This window comes from Strix aluco, chromosome 2 (genome assembly GCF_031877795.1).
Source record: "Strix aluco isolate bStrAlu1 chromosome 2, bStrAlu1.hap1, whole genome shotgun sequence".
NCBI classification, from domain to species: domain Eukaryota; kingdom Metazoa; phylum Chordata; class Aves; order Strigiformes; family Strigidae; genus Strix; species Strix aluco.
In genome coordinates, this window is record NC_133932.1 from 56,545,647 (window position 1) to 56,562,738 (window position 17,092).

General features: G+C 38.3%; 1 protein-coding gene across 5 annotated transcripts in view; it reads right to left on the reverse strand.

The window, feature by feature from the left end:
- Positions 1-17,092, reverse strand: part of WWC3 (WWC family member 3) — a 102,507-nt gene that overhangs the window by 14,989 nt on the left and 70,426 nt on the right. For 4 of the 5 annotated variants that reach the window (XM_074814850.1, XM_074814848.1, XM_074814847.1 and 1 more), the window contains exons 9-14: positions 14,930-15,172; positions 11,651-11,740; positions 9,936-10,510; positions 3,728-3,848; positions 2,880-2,954; positions 2,009-2,095 (exon numbers count right to left, since the gene is read on the reverse strand). In XM_074814850.1, the coding sequence (XP_074670951.1) occupies positions 2,009-2,095; positions 2,880-2,954; positions 3,728-3,848; positions 9,936-10,510; positions 11,651-11,740; positions 14,930-15,172 (1,191 nt within the window). The remainder of the gene's footprint in view (positions 1-2,008; positions 2,096-2,879; positions 2,955-3,727; positions 3,849-9,935; positions 10,511-11,650; positions 11,741-14,929; positions 15,173-17,092) is intronic. The other variant, XM_074814849.1, reaches the window with a different exon arrangement.

A 17,092-nucleotide genomic window follows, 5' to 3' on the forward strand; every position in this document is an offset into this window, starting at 1 on the left:
GCAAAAGAAACCTGTAATCATTGCATCCATCCACCATCTTAAAAAAACCCAAATTTAAGAATCTGGCACCATCTCTATTTGAGACTCCAAGTCAAAAACAAAATCCACAACAATTTTAATCTTACAGAAGGCAGCATTGCTACTTAGAGGAGTGTTTCTGTGTTCTCCCTGTTCTGACTGCTTGTCCAGCCCCTGCAATATCCTATTTTTTGCCATACCTTCCCTTGTGACATCAAACAGCTTCATGTAACTGTGTTGTGAACTAGATCACAAAACTTATCTGGGTTAAAAACCTAACCTAGCAAAAAAAAAAAAAAAAAAAAAAAAAGGAAAAGGCTCAAGGATTAAAAAAAAAAATTCTGCTCAGAGGCTCACTCGACTACAAGGCTGCATGAACTCTTATGCCACCATCAGAGAGGGGTTGACACTAACAGGCCAATAAACGCTTAGAGGACAACTGGAAGAGCTCACTATGGTGGAACTGCAGCTCTGGAGTGTGGAGCATCAGTTAGCTAAACAGCTTCACATGCTGTAAAAAGGGAGCAATCCAACTCCTCTGCTCACTGGCTGCTGCAGGTAACCTCCTCCTCACTGCCCCCAGCAACTGATTCAAGGAACATACAGTTGCATGGAGGAGTTCATTAAACTGGCTAAAAGCTTCTGGTTTTGGTAAGAAACTTTTTTGACCAGTCATACCAATTGATTTACCCTGCAGCCATGCAATTTCTTGATTCCAGCTCAGGTAGATAACTGGGAAGGATGGGGAACAGAACTGCCTTTTTGAGAGCTGTTTAGATGCCTGACTGCCTTGATGACAATGTCCAACAAACCATCTGGAGTAATCTTTTTCTTTGGTTACTCTACTTTACTTTCTTCAGATGATGCTTATTTCATAAAGCAACATGGCTGAGTACTTAATACATTTTTTCCCTGTTGTGTGTCCTTGCAGTCACAGTGAAAACAAAGCAAATGACCAACACTAATGCACCGACCTATATGAAAAATTTCCACTAGAGGTTTGCAGGGTTAGCAAGATCAAGTGTTCTCAAAAAAGACCAATTCATTCAGTGAGCTGTATGTCAATTTAACAACTCCTACAGAATGACTTATTTTACAATAGAACAGTGTTATCACACCTCCATTTTTCAGTTTTCAAACCACCTCTCCCAGAGATAAACACGAACCATTTTTACATATCAAACTCCTTCCAAATATGTTAAGATACACATCACTAGATAAAATGGTGGTTTATGGCAACTGTCATTTTTAAAGAAACATTTGTTATAATAAACTAAGTAATATTCTATATAATGCATATGGAATTTGAAAAAGTAGCACAGGCCAACAGAGGTTAAGAAATGCAATTGTTCATACCGATTCTCAGCTAGTATCTGTGTTAAAATTATCTTTGGAAGGTGTTTCACAGATATTCAAGGAGAGCTGTAATGGCCACAAAAGTCTGCAGATGTCCTAGATAGGGTTTTTTTGTTGGTGTGTGTTGGTTTAGGTTTTGGTTTTGCTGTTTGGGTTGGTTTTTTTTTAAGGTAACGTGTAACATATCTCTCTTACTGATTAATAAGATGTTGCTGTAGGAATTTGAAAAAAATTGCACTAAGCTTACTCTGGGATACATCACAGATAAGCTATAGAGAAGTTGTACAGGAAATAATATTTCTGGAATACTGCAAATAATGTAGACACTTTTTTGGCCAGAAGGCATGGGGTGATGGAAGCATGACTGATATTTTTGAGCAAACTCTCCTGTACATAATAAACATGTAAGAACATGGGTCATTAGAGACTACACTTGTTACTTGACCATTATCACAGGCGTTCTATAAAAGGGACACTTAGTGTCTATAAAACTGACCCTTTCCTCATGTAAATTAAGTGATACCATCTTCTCCAGAAATGGCTTAATTTTGCATGAAAGTAAACAAATCTGTAGTATTTACAACTGTGGCACAAAACAAGCAATGATCAGACTTTGGGTGAAATTTAAGCTTACATTTTGCAGTTTTCTTTAACAACTAGACTAGTAAAGTTCTTCAGCTGTAATACATGGACTAACAGACATTCGTTTCCACTGTCATGCCTGGAAAACAAATTTTCTGTGTTAGTCACCAAGCATCAATACTTTGCTTAAGAGATAGAGATGAAAGACTATATATTCCTTGGTTTAAACAGTTACACCACATGCATGTGTGTGTGTGTACACACACGTGTAACAACATATCAGTTACATTAGACAAATCAGTCTGCATTATTTTTGTGGGTTAATGAAAATAATAAAAAAAAAAAATCTACTCTTTCACATCAGCATGAATTTTGAAATGGAACTAACAAACCTGGTAGAGATTGGGAATTAATTTTCCAAGGGGTAGAGACAATTCTGGAGGGCTGTCTAAAGTATGGCATCCTGTCTTGCACTGCTATAATCTGCCCTTCCCCACACTACTCCCACTACCAACAACAGCATGCTCTAAGCACAGGATTTCGGAACTGTATTTGTATTTGTGTCTCTTCACCTGTGACTTTCCTAAGGTAATCCTCCTTTATGTGGCATAAAAAGATGTATCCCTGTACCCATACTCACACTGATGACCCAGACAATGAAAATACATGCTACTGAAAGGAGTAATGAAGGCCCTTTTATCAGCCAGCATTGAAAGGACACTGAATAAACTGTGGTTAAGGCACATCCACAGCACAAAGTGGCATGTGACTGACTAATCTGCACGTCCACTAAACTTTGGCTGTCAGTTCAGAAACTTCTTAAAACCATCCACTGCAATTTAGTTTATTAAAAACCTAAAAACCAGAAAAGTAGTGAGCAATTCCTGCTGAGTTGACAGGGAGAAAGAGGAGTAACTACTCACAGAAATCCAACATGTATTTGTGGTTCTTCATTACTGGCAGCATCACCATAAACAGGCTCTTCCAGATCTTCATTCCTGCAGGAACAGAAAGTACTGTAAACTACATACTGATCTAAGCTGTTAAAACATAATGAAATGACATTTATTTTGTGATTTATGGATATAAGCAACTGTTTGGTAATACAGAAGGGACTAGTAATATAGAAGGAATTGAGGTATCTATTTAATAACACACAGTAGTAGCAATTCACAATTTTAAAAATTGAGGTATTAGAATACCTCTTTCAAGGTATATAGATTATTTTTATACTTATTCTGTCTTCCATTTCTCTTTACCATCCTCAAAACCTTATCTTCTTTCCAGTTACTGCCTACTGTGTTAAAACAATTGTATAAAGTAACATGTCTTTATCCAGCCTTCCATCACTTGGTCAAACTACACATTTTTAAGTATTCAGCAGTTCATATATTTCTCTTCCTTGCAGTTATGTTTCTATCACATGCTACACAGAATTGTAAGTCACACTGTATAATTTTATTTTGCTATAGACAGTTGAAATAAAACTACTGATTTACGACTAATAAGCTGAGGAAACTATCTTTCAAGGGAGAATTATATGGTGTTAAGATGTTAAGAGACAATAAAGCAAAAGGGACTTGGCACTTGCAAAGATGACAGTGGAACTGCATGTAAAAAGCTTCTTTCCTTTAAAACATGCAACCTAATATTTTTATGTTATTAAGAACTACCAATTTTGAAAGCATATTCAGAAATTTACAACAAATTCTTTGGGACCATGTGGTAAAACAGGAATATTTCCAGCTTACTATGCATTTATACACCTGACCTTTTGCTTAAAGCTTCAAACACGCCACTGTCACTAGCCAGTGAATGATCTGAGAGACATGCTGAAACTCGCCTGGCTCTCCTCTCCGATCTTCTACCACTGTCTCCTCGCAGAGTTACAGCTGTCACAGAGAAAAAAGTGAAGACAACATCAGCTCAAGGCAATCTCTTAAAAATTAAACAAGAAACATTTATTGTTCTAGCAGCAAAATGGCACAAACACAGTTCACTGCTTTTTCATCTAACTAAGTTAAAAACCTAGAACACAATTGTCCAGAGATGATCTGTGGGAGAATTAAGGAAGGAAGTTTGTGGCTAATTTCTCTCTGACAAGAGTAAGCATAAACCAATTGCATTGTTATTAAATGCTTTTCTGGTAAAATAATCCCTCCTGGAGGAAGAGTTACATTAATTCAACATATGTATACATGATATCCTAAACTTTTAAAGATTTACCTACTGAATATACAATAGGTTGAAAACAAACACAGAGACTAATTCTTTTAAGAAATTATCTGATAACACAATGTAAGGTTTTGTTCTCATTTGTTTCCTAATACAAAGTCTCAAAGCATACTGTTTATACCATTGCATAATAGCAGCTTTTATTTACAGTCTGAGAGACATTATCAAAAAGAACCAGCGCTTTCCAACTCACTCAGACCACTGTTTTTTCAAATTCTTGGTGAATTACTCTAAAAACTGACTGTGGGAGGAGGAAGCAATATTCAACCCCCTCCTTCCACCTTTCCCTGAATCACCAGCAACACCATGAATAGCAACTCAGCAATCATTTTCATGTTATATATCAAGTTTTGCACGGACAAGTAGGTGTAGCAGCTACTAATCCTTTGAAGTACATGCACAAGTGGTAATGCTCAAGAATTGCATAGGTAAGGTTTCAACACTTCAATGATAGCTCCTAATTGAGGTTGTTTTTCAAGTCCTAGAGAGAACCATTAAACAGACTTGTGGAAGTGCAGTTTCTTCACTGTGCAGTGAAGAACTTTTACCAACTTTCCTCTCTTTTGCTTAAGGCTCGATGACTGTCCTCAAAGCAGAAAAGCAATGGCAAAGAGATGCCACTTCAGAAGTGGAGAAAGCATCTTATTTGCTTCTACTCATGCTCAGTAACTTAGACAGCATGGAAGTATCAAAAGTTTCAGCAGACAGCATTTGGAGTGACAGCAGCACAGTGCACACTGCAGGGGAGACAAGCACCAGCTGACATTTACAGCTTACTGTCCCCGACTAAGGATGAAACATGTCTTACTCAAAGTAACAACTTGTTAAGTACCTCTGTTACACATTATCTTAAGGCATCAAAAATAAAATGCTGGTACCCAATCAGTTAAGTTTCCTTCAGCAGAATGCCAGCCCACAGCCTGAGCTGCACCTGCAGAGCCCAGCTGAGGTACAGACAGTGAGCACCCGGACCCATCTCACCTCCCACCCAAGCACCACCAAGACAGGACATCAGGAAGCTTGATAAAAGTCCCCCAAATTAACACAACCACACCACTGTTGTCAACAGAAGTGTCTGACTAAGGTTAGCTTTAACCTATGTGGGACTGTCAGACAGGATGCGCTGAGCCCAGCAGTCCTGTGCCAGCATGAGGTATATTCCTGTTATCAGGCCACTGACAGTACAAAATCCCAAAAGATGTTCCAAAAATCACAGGGTCCTGTTTGGAGTTAAGATTTCTGTTTATCAGTAGAGCCAGTTCTCTGTCCTTTTGGATCCATAAGTAGCCCTATGGACCTCCCCTCCAAATTCAATGAAGGATTTTGTTATCTTCAACTATGCAGGAAATTTATCTGCTGACCAGGAACAGCCCAATCTGCATTTCTCTCTGTGCCTGGAGAAAGAGCCACCCTTCCCTCCCACCTCCAATTACAGCATCCCACCCTTATTGTACTTCACATGTCATACAGTGTTACTCCTGTCATCCTCACCACAAATGAGAGCTAAATTCAAGGTAGGTCACAGAAAGCAAGGAAACTGTATTTGAACCACTCTCTCCTCCATATTACTTGTACAAAGTGTGGGGGGGTGTTCTTCTGGTTGTTGTTTTTTGTCTTTCTTGGAGGTTTTTTTTAAGAACTTTTAATTTGGTGAGCCCACCTCTGAGTTCTGTCACTGGTATCTACGCAGAATCAAAACTGGCACTCTGTAGAGACATCTTTTAATATGAAAGTTTCCCAATAATTTTACCTCACTGGAAAGAGGCTGAACTTCACAAAAGCATATACATTTTGTGTGAAAGTGCTTCTGTAATTTATGTACTAACTTCAACAAGCTACACTATGATGACTTCTTTTTGTAAATAAGCCTTTGGCTCACCCCTGTATGTGAACACTGTATAGATGTAGCGGACAAAAGAACCTCCAAAGGAGAGTGGTCACATTCCCAATTTGTCTGGAAAGAAAAATTGGTCTGAAGCACCAATATAATGTCATGAAAAACTGACATGTTACAACAATGTTGTAACTTGACAATGATCTGCTCACTGCCTGCAGGCCATAGAAGCATCTGATAACATCTGGTCAATCCCAGCAAGTCTGGAGAGATGCAAACACCAAAACATGCCCTTGACTAGGAAAAAAAGTCAGCAGGAAAAATTGGTCAAGATGACAGACATCAAATTTTGTTTTAAACAGAACAAGGTTTTAGCACAGCTTACAGACCTTCCAATGCTGGAAGCTAAAAAATTGTTTAAAAATAAAGTTTCTAAGATAGACACAATTGCCTTTCATTTTCTTATTTAAATAACAAAATCAGTGAACAATAGATATGAGTTTCCAGAACTACTGGGTGCCAAAGCTTGATAAACATAAGACCGTCCTGATTAAAAGAATATTCTCAGGTCTCATTACTTGAAAAAGTGAACTTCAAAGGAAATTTTGATGTCCAAGATTTCATTAGCTAAAAAAAATACATAAATAAATCTAAAGCATTTTTCACAAGCTTAGGAGAGTACAAATACTGCACATCAGCTCAAAATGCACTAATAAAAGAGTCAAACAATCTTATAAAAACTAAATCACAGACACAAACAAACCTTACCTACCATGATGCTGTGGGCATTACTACGATATAATAAAGCTGAAGCTCGCAGAACGCTTCTTCCAGGACTTTAACTACAGCCATGAATTGAGCCATTTAGTTGACGTAACAAAACTTAAGTACACCATAATGATTAAACAGGTACAGAACAACATTAAACACACCCATCAAGCAAACCCAAATGTAGCAAAATCTCCTGTTTCTTCACATGCAACTCAAAAAAAAAAACCAACCACAAAACCCAAAACAACCACAACTAACACTTCACACAGAAAAAAACACACTGGGAATTACAGGCAAAACCAGCACAATAAGTAATTCAGGTTCACTTACAGTGAATTTTTCTGTTGTGCCGCATGAGAAACAAGACAAAAGGAAAAGCACACAATGATAAATCACCTTTAGATCTATAACAATATTTTGCAAACAAGAGATTATTTAGGCATTAAAGGAAACTTAGCATTTGAAGAATTATTTTAGGATAGAGAGGAAGAGTTGGATAAGATATTAAAGCCCAGTATTTTATTAACATGTTTCCTTCCACTCTCAGCTTTATAAATACGATGGATTTAATCTGCCAGGCATATTCCCTCCATTCACACATGCTAACGTATTTCACAGTATGTCCCCAAGACAGATGCAGAACAGTAACCGCCCATCAGCAACTGATAATCAAAACTGCAGTTCCTGAAGAACTCCTTGAACTTGCTCAAGTGCTGCTTCAGTGCACAGTATGTGTAAGTTTATTCAGTGTTAACTCTCCCGGCCTCCAGAATTTGCAAAAATTACCTCATGTTTTGTCTAGTGAAGGAACAGGCAAAAGATTTCTCCCGAGCTGAGACTTCCTGGTTTTCCAGCGTCGCATTATGCTACCAGACCATTGGGTGGCAGCAGCAAAGCACACTGCATAGTACTCCAGTGAAAACCAAAACCCCCGCAACATCTGGGGGTTCCCAAACTGAGATATATACTAAGCCTGATGGTCCATCAAATTCTTCAAGGAAAGAGTACAAAACCAAAATAACTTCGAAACTTTCAACTGCTACTTGCAAACAACTGTATTACAATTGCAAACTCACCAGCTAGTGAGTGTGGGGTTCAAAGTAGTCATAACTCCAGCCAAAACAAATTTTTCTTGAGCAATTGTTTTCAAATTCAAATATTTAAAAAAGAAAAACCCCAAACCAACAACTCAAAAAAAGACAGCCTGGCTACCTTTTAACCATACATTCTTCCTTAAAAAGCATCACAAAGCACTCTGTTGTACACAGAGAAAAGTTGTAATCCCTGGATCAGGAGCTGGAGCTAGGTGCAGTGACATGTAGCACAGGCATGTTCTGCCAGAGGTTTTCAGAGAAACGTGAAATGTGTAGAAATGTGACAGAGAACGGAGAAAAAGAAAACCAAAGCAGGAATTTGACCCTCATCCTATTGCTCCCTAGGCCCTCAGACCAGGCCTTCACTTCTAGGAAACACATATGAGCTAAATATGAACTACTAACATAGTTTCACTCACCACAATGGGTGAAGACATACTGTGGTCTGATCTGAGGTTTAAAGAAAGCCTCAGGAAGCCTCTTCATGGCACTAATTTAAGCACAAGCTTACAAGTTGGTCTCTGGAATTCTGTTTATTTTGGTCTGAAAGCTGCAATATGGGCACTAGAAATGTTTACATCTAGTAAATGTAAATTCTGCAGCAGTATCTTCAGGCAATGCTAGCTGCATTAAGAAAAGTAGGTGAGTCTAGACTCAAATGTTGTTTCAGCAATACTGGCTTTTTAGCACAGTGGTGACATTTTCTCTTCAAAAATAAAAAGCTGAAATCTTTTCCTTAGACACTGTCAGTGTTCCTTCTCATTATCACTTGACAAATAAGATTTTAGTAAGATAACATGATACACTCTTTAGTTATATTTCACACTCCTGATGCTGTAAGTCCTGAATGCAACATTCTATGCAATTGCTAACACAGAATTCTAGATACAGAAATGGGATGGGAATTACAATCTTTAATATTAAAAATATTCTCCAAAAGCCCTTCTCTACTGGTATGGTTTCATTAGAAATACAAGCAAGCCAACATCATCATGAAGTAGAATACTCTTTCACTTTGACAGCAGTTCTTCGTTTGACTGATGAAAACAGGAAAAGAAATTTCTCGTGTGCCTGTAGGCTCAGGTTTTTAAATTTCTTTTGTTCTTTAAAAAGGATTGTTTCCTCTTTTGATCTTTCTAATTTGTTTCTCACCTGTAGTGCCTCAGAAGATTCCACCAACGAAAGCTAAAGCAAGTCCATAAACTTCATAGTCAAGCAGGAAAAGAAAACGCAACAGTATTTGTGCCATGGTAACTGCACACATTGCTCCTCTGCGATCACAGAGCACACATTCTCCCAGACAACCACTCAAGTGGATCCTTAACTTCTCACACACCCCCTACAAAAGATGCTCTTTGGCTGACGAAGCACTACTCATGAGCACAGTGCACTATGCACTCATGACTGCCATGCACTGTGGCTTCTGCTCCATCGCAGAACTTAGACATGGGAACCTGGTCTGGGGTGTGTATGAATTCAGCATGGAGTCAGCCAGCCTTCAAGCACTGTTGGCAGCATCACCTCATGCCTGGTGTTGTGGTTGGGGGCGGGGGGGGGGGGAGTGGGGTGGTTTGGGGGTAGGTTGTTGGGTTTTTTTCCTATCTCCCCTGGGTTTGTGTTGCTCTAAATTATCAGAATAATGGCAATATGGGCACAACTGGGGGCCTCAGAAGTAACTAAACCATGCTTTTTTTTTTTACTAATTACCAATCCAAGACCAAAATATTTATTCCTTTGTGCACCACCCTCCAAAGAATGTCTATATTTCATTCCCTTTCTTCCACCCAATTCACCACTATTTTAAGATCTATTTACAAGGATTTCTCTACTCTTTCACCTCTTTGATCTGAATCTAAAGTTTGGAGTTTTGTTGGGGGTTTTTTTGGGTGGTTGTTTTTTTTTCAGCTAACACCTACCATGTAATTTTTAACTGATGGAAGTAAAATAAGCCAAACTGAGGAACAATCTCTGCCATGCTAGTATGCTTAGGTCTGTGTGACATTTTCTGTAATAATGTGACAAAACAATAATGTCCAGAAACTCACCTCCACCAGTTTGGACAGCAGTCAGTTGTGGTCCCATTTCTCGCAGTCCTTCATTGTCCACAGGGTAAGTGGATGTCTGAGATGAGCTTGTTCCTTGTGTATCATCATCACCCAGCGCTGCGGTCTGAGGCCTGAGCATTTCCAGGGCTCCTATGCTTGCCATCTCCTCAAAGCCTTCTGACATCTGAGCCAAGGGAGAATCTCGAGATGCAGAGAGAAATGGGGTATCCAGAGGCGAGCTTGGAGGGGACAATGATGACAAGGAGGACCGCGATGACAGGGACGCCAGGGACTGCGGAGTATCCAGAGACCTCCGCTGCTTATTGAAATTCGAATGTCCAGTGGGATCAGCATATGGCACATCCTTTGTGAGAGACTCAAAGGGAATGATGTCAAAGCGTAAATGCTGCCCGTAGTCTGTAACGCTGTCTGATTTGTCATACTGTGGAAGTCCATAGATGTCCGTAAAGCTGACTGAGCTGAGGGAGCCTCTGCTGGAGGCCAAGGATCCTCGACTGGAGGCCAAGGATCCCCTGCTGCTGCCAGACGACATTGTGAGGGTGCTAGCTGACAGACTACGGCAGGCAAAGAAAGAGAAAACAAAGAAGGCCCATTCAAATATAATCAGGAACACCAGCGCAGACATAAAAACCTCAATCCAGGTTACACAAGCAATTTTACATGTGTTCAGTACGGTTGACATAGAGAGATGATTTGGCATTTTAAGGTCTAGCTCACATCTCTTGCCCTGGTCTCAAGAACAACATTACTGGAACAGTGCAAGTGGCAACCAAATCAGGACCAAGTTCCTGAAGTCATATGGTCCAACAAGACAAGCCTACCCTTTCCTCCAACGTGTAAGCAGCCACACTTTAGCAGAAAAGAGGCCAGAGCAGGATCTCGATCATTGGACTCGATGTAAAGCCAGGAAGGGTAGATTACCATGATCCAGCTTGAATTTACGTTAATGATGGGTCATAAACATATCAGGGATAAGAAGTGCGAAGGGATTTGAAAAGTCCTAACAAACTGCTATGTAAGCCTCACCCTCACAGGTTTTTCCAGTGCAAAATAAAAAGACTTTAGGATTAATTCTATTCCAGTTCATCTTACCACTCTCAGACAGTTAAGGAGAGAAGAATGTAAGTGACAGAGAGAGATGAAGTGAGAGACAGCAGGAAGTGAGCTTTTGATGTTGGCGTGGTGTTGAGCTGAGGAATCCCCAAGAGCTGCATCTAAAAAGGCAGCTGCGAGTGTGAATATGTAAAACATTCTGGGCTTCTGTGTGGGTCTTAGCACATTCTCATATTTAAATGGCAAAATTTTGTCATCTCACCAGGGATCAAAAACCTCTCCTTTGGAAAAGGTATTAAAATATTAAAACCTCACAGAACTTAAAAGAATGTTATCTTCACAGTAGTAAAATTGTAACAATATTGCAATGGGTTTTAAGTGCATATCTTCTTTTAAAAAAATTAGGTAACACATAAAATTCCCAAATACACATAATAATCTAGCCCAGGTAGCCATCACTAATACTATTTATAAAACCATCCAAATCATCACATTCCATAGACCAAACTCTGTAAATTTAGTAAAAAATTGATTTACTTAGCACACATACATAAAAGTATTAAAAGGTAAACTTTAGGGATTATTAATATTCTTCTCTGCTACAGTTAAACTTCAAAACCTGCTGGTTTTACCTAACTCACCTTTTTAACTGGGAGTGTAAATATGAGGTTAAACGCGTAGCTTCTTCTAGTTGCATAAGCAAACAATTTCTCTTTTCCTGTAACAGTATCCTATAATTAAACAGATACATATTACTATTTTTCTTCATTACAGTAGTGCTCAAGAAGTGCTAGGAGCTTTCCCAGTACAGAAAAATATTGCATCGCAGTCTGGCATATAAAAAGAAGTTTCACTGTTTAATGAAATGTTTTAAGTTACGCAGCTCATACGCAGTGATGGTAATTCCAGCAAGAACACAAGAACCAAGACTCCAGCAGAATTCCCAGACAAGAAAAGTAATTGAGGCACAATGTAAGAGTCATGATGCTGAAAATAAATTGCAGCAATTAGCAAAGTCATAAAAAGTCCTAAGTAAAAACATCAGACTGTACAAAATATTTTTTTTCCCTTACATCAACCTGATTGTGCCAGTAAAATACAGAGAACTACTATGACTTTCATCGCCTTGGCAGGAAAAAAATATTCTAAATAGCCCTATTATCCAAGCTAATTAGTGTCAAATTTCAAAGACTAAAACAAAATTTTGGAGGACTTCTGTTAAGCAGTAACCATAAAACTCAACTTTAAGCTCTAATTCTAGGTGTTTCAAGTACATTTATATATCATATTTAAGCAACTGATACAGCATTTTGAATACTAAGCTGTGACAAAAATCTCTTGCTGCAACTTATTTTTTGCCCATTCTAATAACAAGCAGCTGAACTACTCAGTACCACTGTGACAACACAAATGGAATGTACCTATAATGCTGTCAGTCTCTTACACCTACAAGATACTTTAAATTCTGTATTCTGACGTTATTAAAACTTCAAAGAACAGATTTTATCTATTGATACCACATTTATTCTTTTCCTAAAGCCAGAATTGTAAGTATTCCTGGTGTATTGTTTTTCCAAGCCCAATCACTGAACTTCAAAATAAAATCAGGGTGGTGATCTGTTTTGTATTGTGCACTTGTACGTTCAGGAAAGTTACTGCTCCAGCTCTGCATTCACAAATTGGGATTCTGACAGAGAGTTTGAAGAAAGCAGACCAAAACTATTTGAGTGCTTCAGACCTTCCTCAACTACAAAGACAGCTATTACAATTCAACATGTTAATGGTCAAGATAAAAGAGGTATCAACAAAAAGGGAGTCCTTCTGGATAAAACAAACTGGCAGCATTGGTTTCAATAAACTTTGGATGGTTAAGATATAAAAAAAATAAATATGTCTTTCTTAGCAGTAAAAACATAAATCTCTCAACTTCTTTGGCCTCCAACTTCATCAATTCATATGCTGGCAAGGGGCTGTAGCGCTACACTCCAGCAACCCCACTGCCCTTCTGGGGAGGCTCCCTTCATTGCAACCACACAGCAGACACTGCACACCCAAGCGCATGCAACGCTGAAGCTTTTCTCCTGCTTCTGTGGACCCCAGACCAGGTTAACCAAGTGGCACAAGGAAGGCTGCAGCTCAACTATGTAAACTTCCATGACAAAGGCACCGCACACAGGAACCAAAAGAAAAAGACAAATGGATGCAAGAAACTTAACTGATTTAAAAGCTTACAGGGGAAAGGAGTATCCACACCGTCTAGTTTAAAAAACAAACTTGAGAACCTACACTCCACAGTCATCAGTGCTGTAAGGTAGGAACCTGCGCTAAAGGACAAGAGATGCCTCCAACTAAGGCTGCCAGCCAATCTTAAAAAAAACCCACACCAAAAACCAAACAGGAAAAAATAACAAAGAACCCCACCTCTGTCATACAGATTTTAAGTTAGTTCTGATCTGCGCATAACTCACTGCCTTTAAAACTCAGTAACAGAACAGAACTGGTAATTATTTAAAGAGGAAACTTTTTTGTATTGCACGATTAGGAGAAAGTGGAAATAGAAAAGCAGAACTAGGAATGGTTTTGGTTGTTCCTGAGCCTGAAACAAACAAATAAATTAGGGCTACTAATAGTTAATCTTTCCTCCAATTTGTTATACAAAAATAGAGTGCCCTTCAATATTATTCTAACTTCTACTCAACTTTTTGCTAGCATTTGAAATATCAAGTATCACACTGGAACGCTGGTTTCCACAGCATGAACTACATGGAAAAATAGCTTGGCCTTCCTGCCAACATACTATGCACTACCTAACATGAGAGCCCAAAACCAACAAATAAAACTTACTACACTGCAGTGTAAAGTGAACTCCCTTTTTTGTCAGTTTAAGCTGGAAAGCCAATGTAACGATATCGCAAAAAAGGCAAAATATATAACACTGAACTGTAGGTTGGCTGTGAATTGTCTATTTATTGCCTGAATTTACTGTCTGAAGTAAGTCTTTTCAGAGGAACTGAAGTTCGCAAAATTTGTATATGGATGTCACTTCCAAATATTTTAAAAGTGTCTAATTATGTGAATATTAACCATTACACAGATCACATTAAAGCTGGTTCACATAGTTTTCCTCAAATGTCAAACCTGGGTTTTTCCCACTATTTAAGAGAATTAAGTCTGGGAAACAAGAACAAGCACTTTCTCGCTTTCACTGGAAGCAGTCTATGGTGACAAGAAGAGGTTTTGTCCATTTCTTTGGCTACAGGAAAAACTGGGCACCTTTGAAATAACCACAGTGTTTCCATTAATATGTTTTGGGGGTTGTTTGTTTTTACATATAATTTTATATTTAATTTAAGTTTTCAAGAATGACTCTGATTACTGTGTTCTCTGAATGTCAGAGCTGGGATGTGCTCCCACTGCTGAGATTGCAAATTAAAAGGAAAAATTGCATACAAAAGGCAGTAAAAACATCAGCATTTCACTTTCCCGTTACAAGGCAGAAACCAAATATAGGAAAGGATCTTTGTTCTGATGCTTTTGGAGTTGACTATTACTCCACTGCAAAATAACAGAAAAATCTTTCACTATCCAGGGGCTGTTATTCAGGTCCCTATTATCAGACAATATCAATCAAGACTTCTTCCAAGCATCTTTTGTGACTCTATTCTTATCTCTCCTTCCTATTCATACTTTTTAGATGAATGAAAAGAGAACCAACTAGTTGCCATCACTCTTAACTCTCATTCAGAAAGCTTCAAGACAGACAGCATTAAATAATGGCAGTCAGGAGCAGTCTCTTTTTTGAAGGCAAATTACTAATTTTTTTTTTTTTGTTTCTCAAACACAGTGAAATTCCCTACTCTTCCTTTTGAAGCTACCTATATGGATTACAGTAGATGAGAAAACAATTTATGTTCTCAAACCTTTCAGTGGCCCCATGAGCAGATGTTGCTCGAGCCCGTTGAATTTCATCCTCCAAGCGTCTTTTCTCTTCCTCCAAACGTGCAATGTCTTCTGGGGATCGTCTCTGCTGACTGATGAGCTGCAACTCCTGAAGAAGAGCCTCCTTCTCTTTGATGAGCTGAAGACGGTCCCTGTCCGCTTCAGCCATTCCTGGCCAAGATTCATTGTCTAGCAAGGCCAGCTGCTGTTGTATATTTGAAACTCTTTAAAAGAGGATAAATATGTTTCAAAATGCAGAAGAGACAAAGATGAAGACAATTAAGAGGAAAAATACCAAAAGGTGAAGCCTGGTGACTTCTGGGACTTTTTTTCTTCTAAATTTCAAAACAAGAAAATTTAGAGGGGTTTGAAAGGATTATTTTTTTCTGGTTTTTGGGGTGGTGCTGTTTTGTTTTGTGTATTTTTAAAACTAAAGAACTGCAAGTGCTCCTAAGTGTGTAGTTGTATAAGAACTACAGTGCATTTATCTATCACATGGACAATATCTGTCTTCACAGCTTTCTCATTTTGTAATAAATCAATATTTTAGAGCTCTTGAGTTTGCTGCCTGTACAGCTGATGAAGTTGAACATCCTTTCATTCCTCATTCTTCCACTATCAGATCTTAACTCGGAATTTCAAAAGTGCAGTGAGAAGTTGAAGGGAATGAAGGGGAGATGCTTATCTAGTGACAACAGGGCCATATATTCACGTCCCACCTATTAGAGGAATGGTTCAAGGGGCTGAAAATATTAGGCAGCCCTGACTGACAACAAAATTTTAAGAATAAATAAGCTGTCAGTGAAACAAAAACATAGGTCTGGGAAAAAAGATTTACTGGTTACAAAACACAGGTGGCTTTAGATGGATCCATCATCAAATCAAGCAATTACATAAGCTAATTTGGGGGTTTTTTGTAGCAGGCTTTATAGTCAAAAGCAGTGTCCCTTATTCTCAATATGCTGAACGACTACACAAAACAACAGTTGTAAGAATAATTCCACAGTTGACATTTTAAGAAAATGTTCTGCTAAAACCGCATTTTGAACTCGTATAAATACTACAAAGAACCCTAAAACTAGAAACACCACAAATGTTTCCTTTGGCAAAATCAATAGGTACGTAAGCATAACAGGGAGAACACTCTCTTACGGATAGGTATTTATGCTTGTCTTCCTATGGGCAATTTAGGCACTTTAGAATGTTACAGTTAAAATGAAGAGTAAATAAGAGAAAAATCTAGCTTTCTGATTTTTGAACATTTGAAAGTAAAGAACTGTACAACCTTTATGCAGTTGCACACCTCAGTTTCATCTTCACTTTGAAATGGTAGCATTCAAAATTCAGTGCACCATAAAATATTATCGCCCTTTAGATAAAAGCACATTTAAAATCGGCTATAAAAGTGGGATATGCATTCATTCTTTTGGTAAGTTAGTTAAAGTAATATTTTTTTTTTCCCCAAGATATCTAGTAAGAAAGAAAAGATAACAACAAACAAAGCAAGGTAAAAGCATTAACAAACAGAAGATCCACAGTGGAATAACATGTGTTTAACAATAAAAGAAAAGGCATAGACATGACAAAGGTAAGGTTTTCTCCATCTGAAAACAAAACCTCCTGCAATGTTTATTTCATACTGACATCTGGAATGTATTTGGCCATCTATTATCAAGGGAAGGGAAATAAAGTATCGATATAAGTCATTTCGCAATGATGGCATTCATATATGAATAGGAATTTTACGGTGAATTTTGTCAAATATATTTTTTCCTCCCCTTAGATTTCATTTACAGCAAGTAAAGAACTTGGGTATTATGTTACATTTTAGTCTGAAGGAGAATACTTTATTCAAGCCCTTCAATACCATTTCTTCCTCCTTGCATTAATAACCAACTTCTAGCCAATAGCTACTGAAAGCACCATTGTGAATCAATACATATAGTCTACATATTTTATGCCTCAGCTATTGTGCATGAATTCCAGATGCAGCTTCCTGAAGAACACCTCGCCCCATTGACCAAATGTCAGGGCCAGGAAGGGCGAGCAGAGTCAGAACCCCTTCTCTCCCCCACCCCAGCTGCTATGCTATTAAAGATTCAGTAAACACTCCTGAAGGCCTATACAGCTTGATTTTCAAGTGT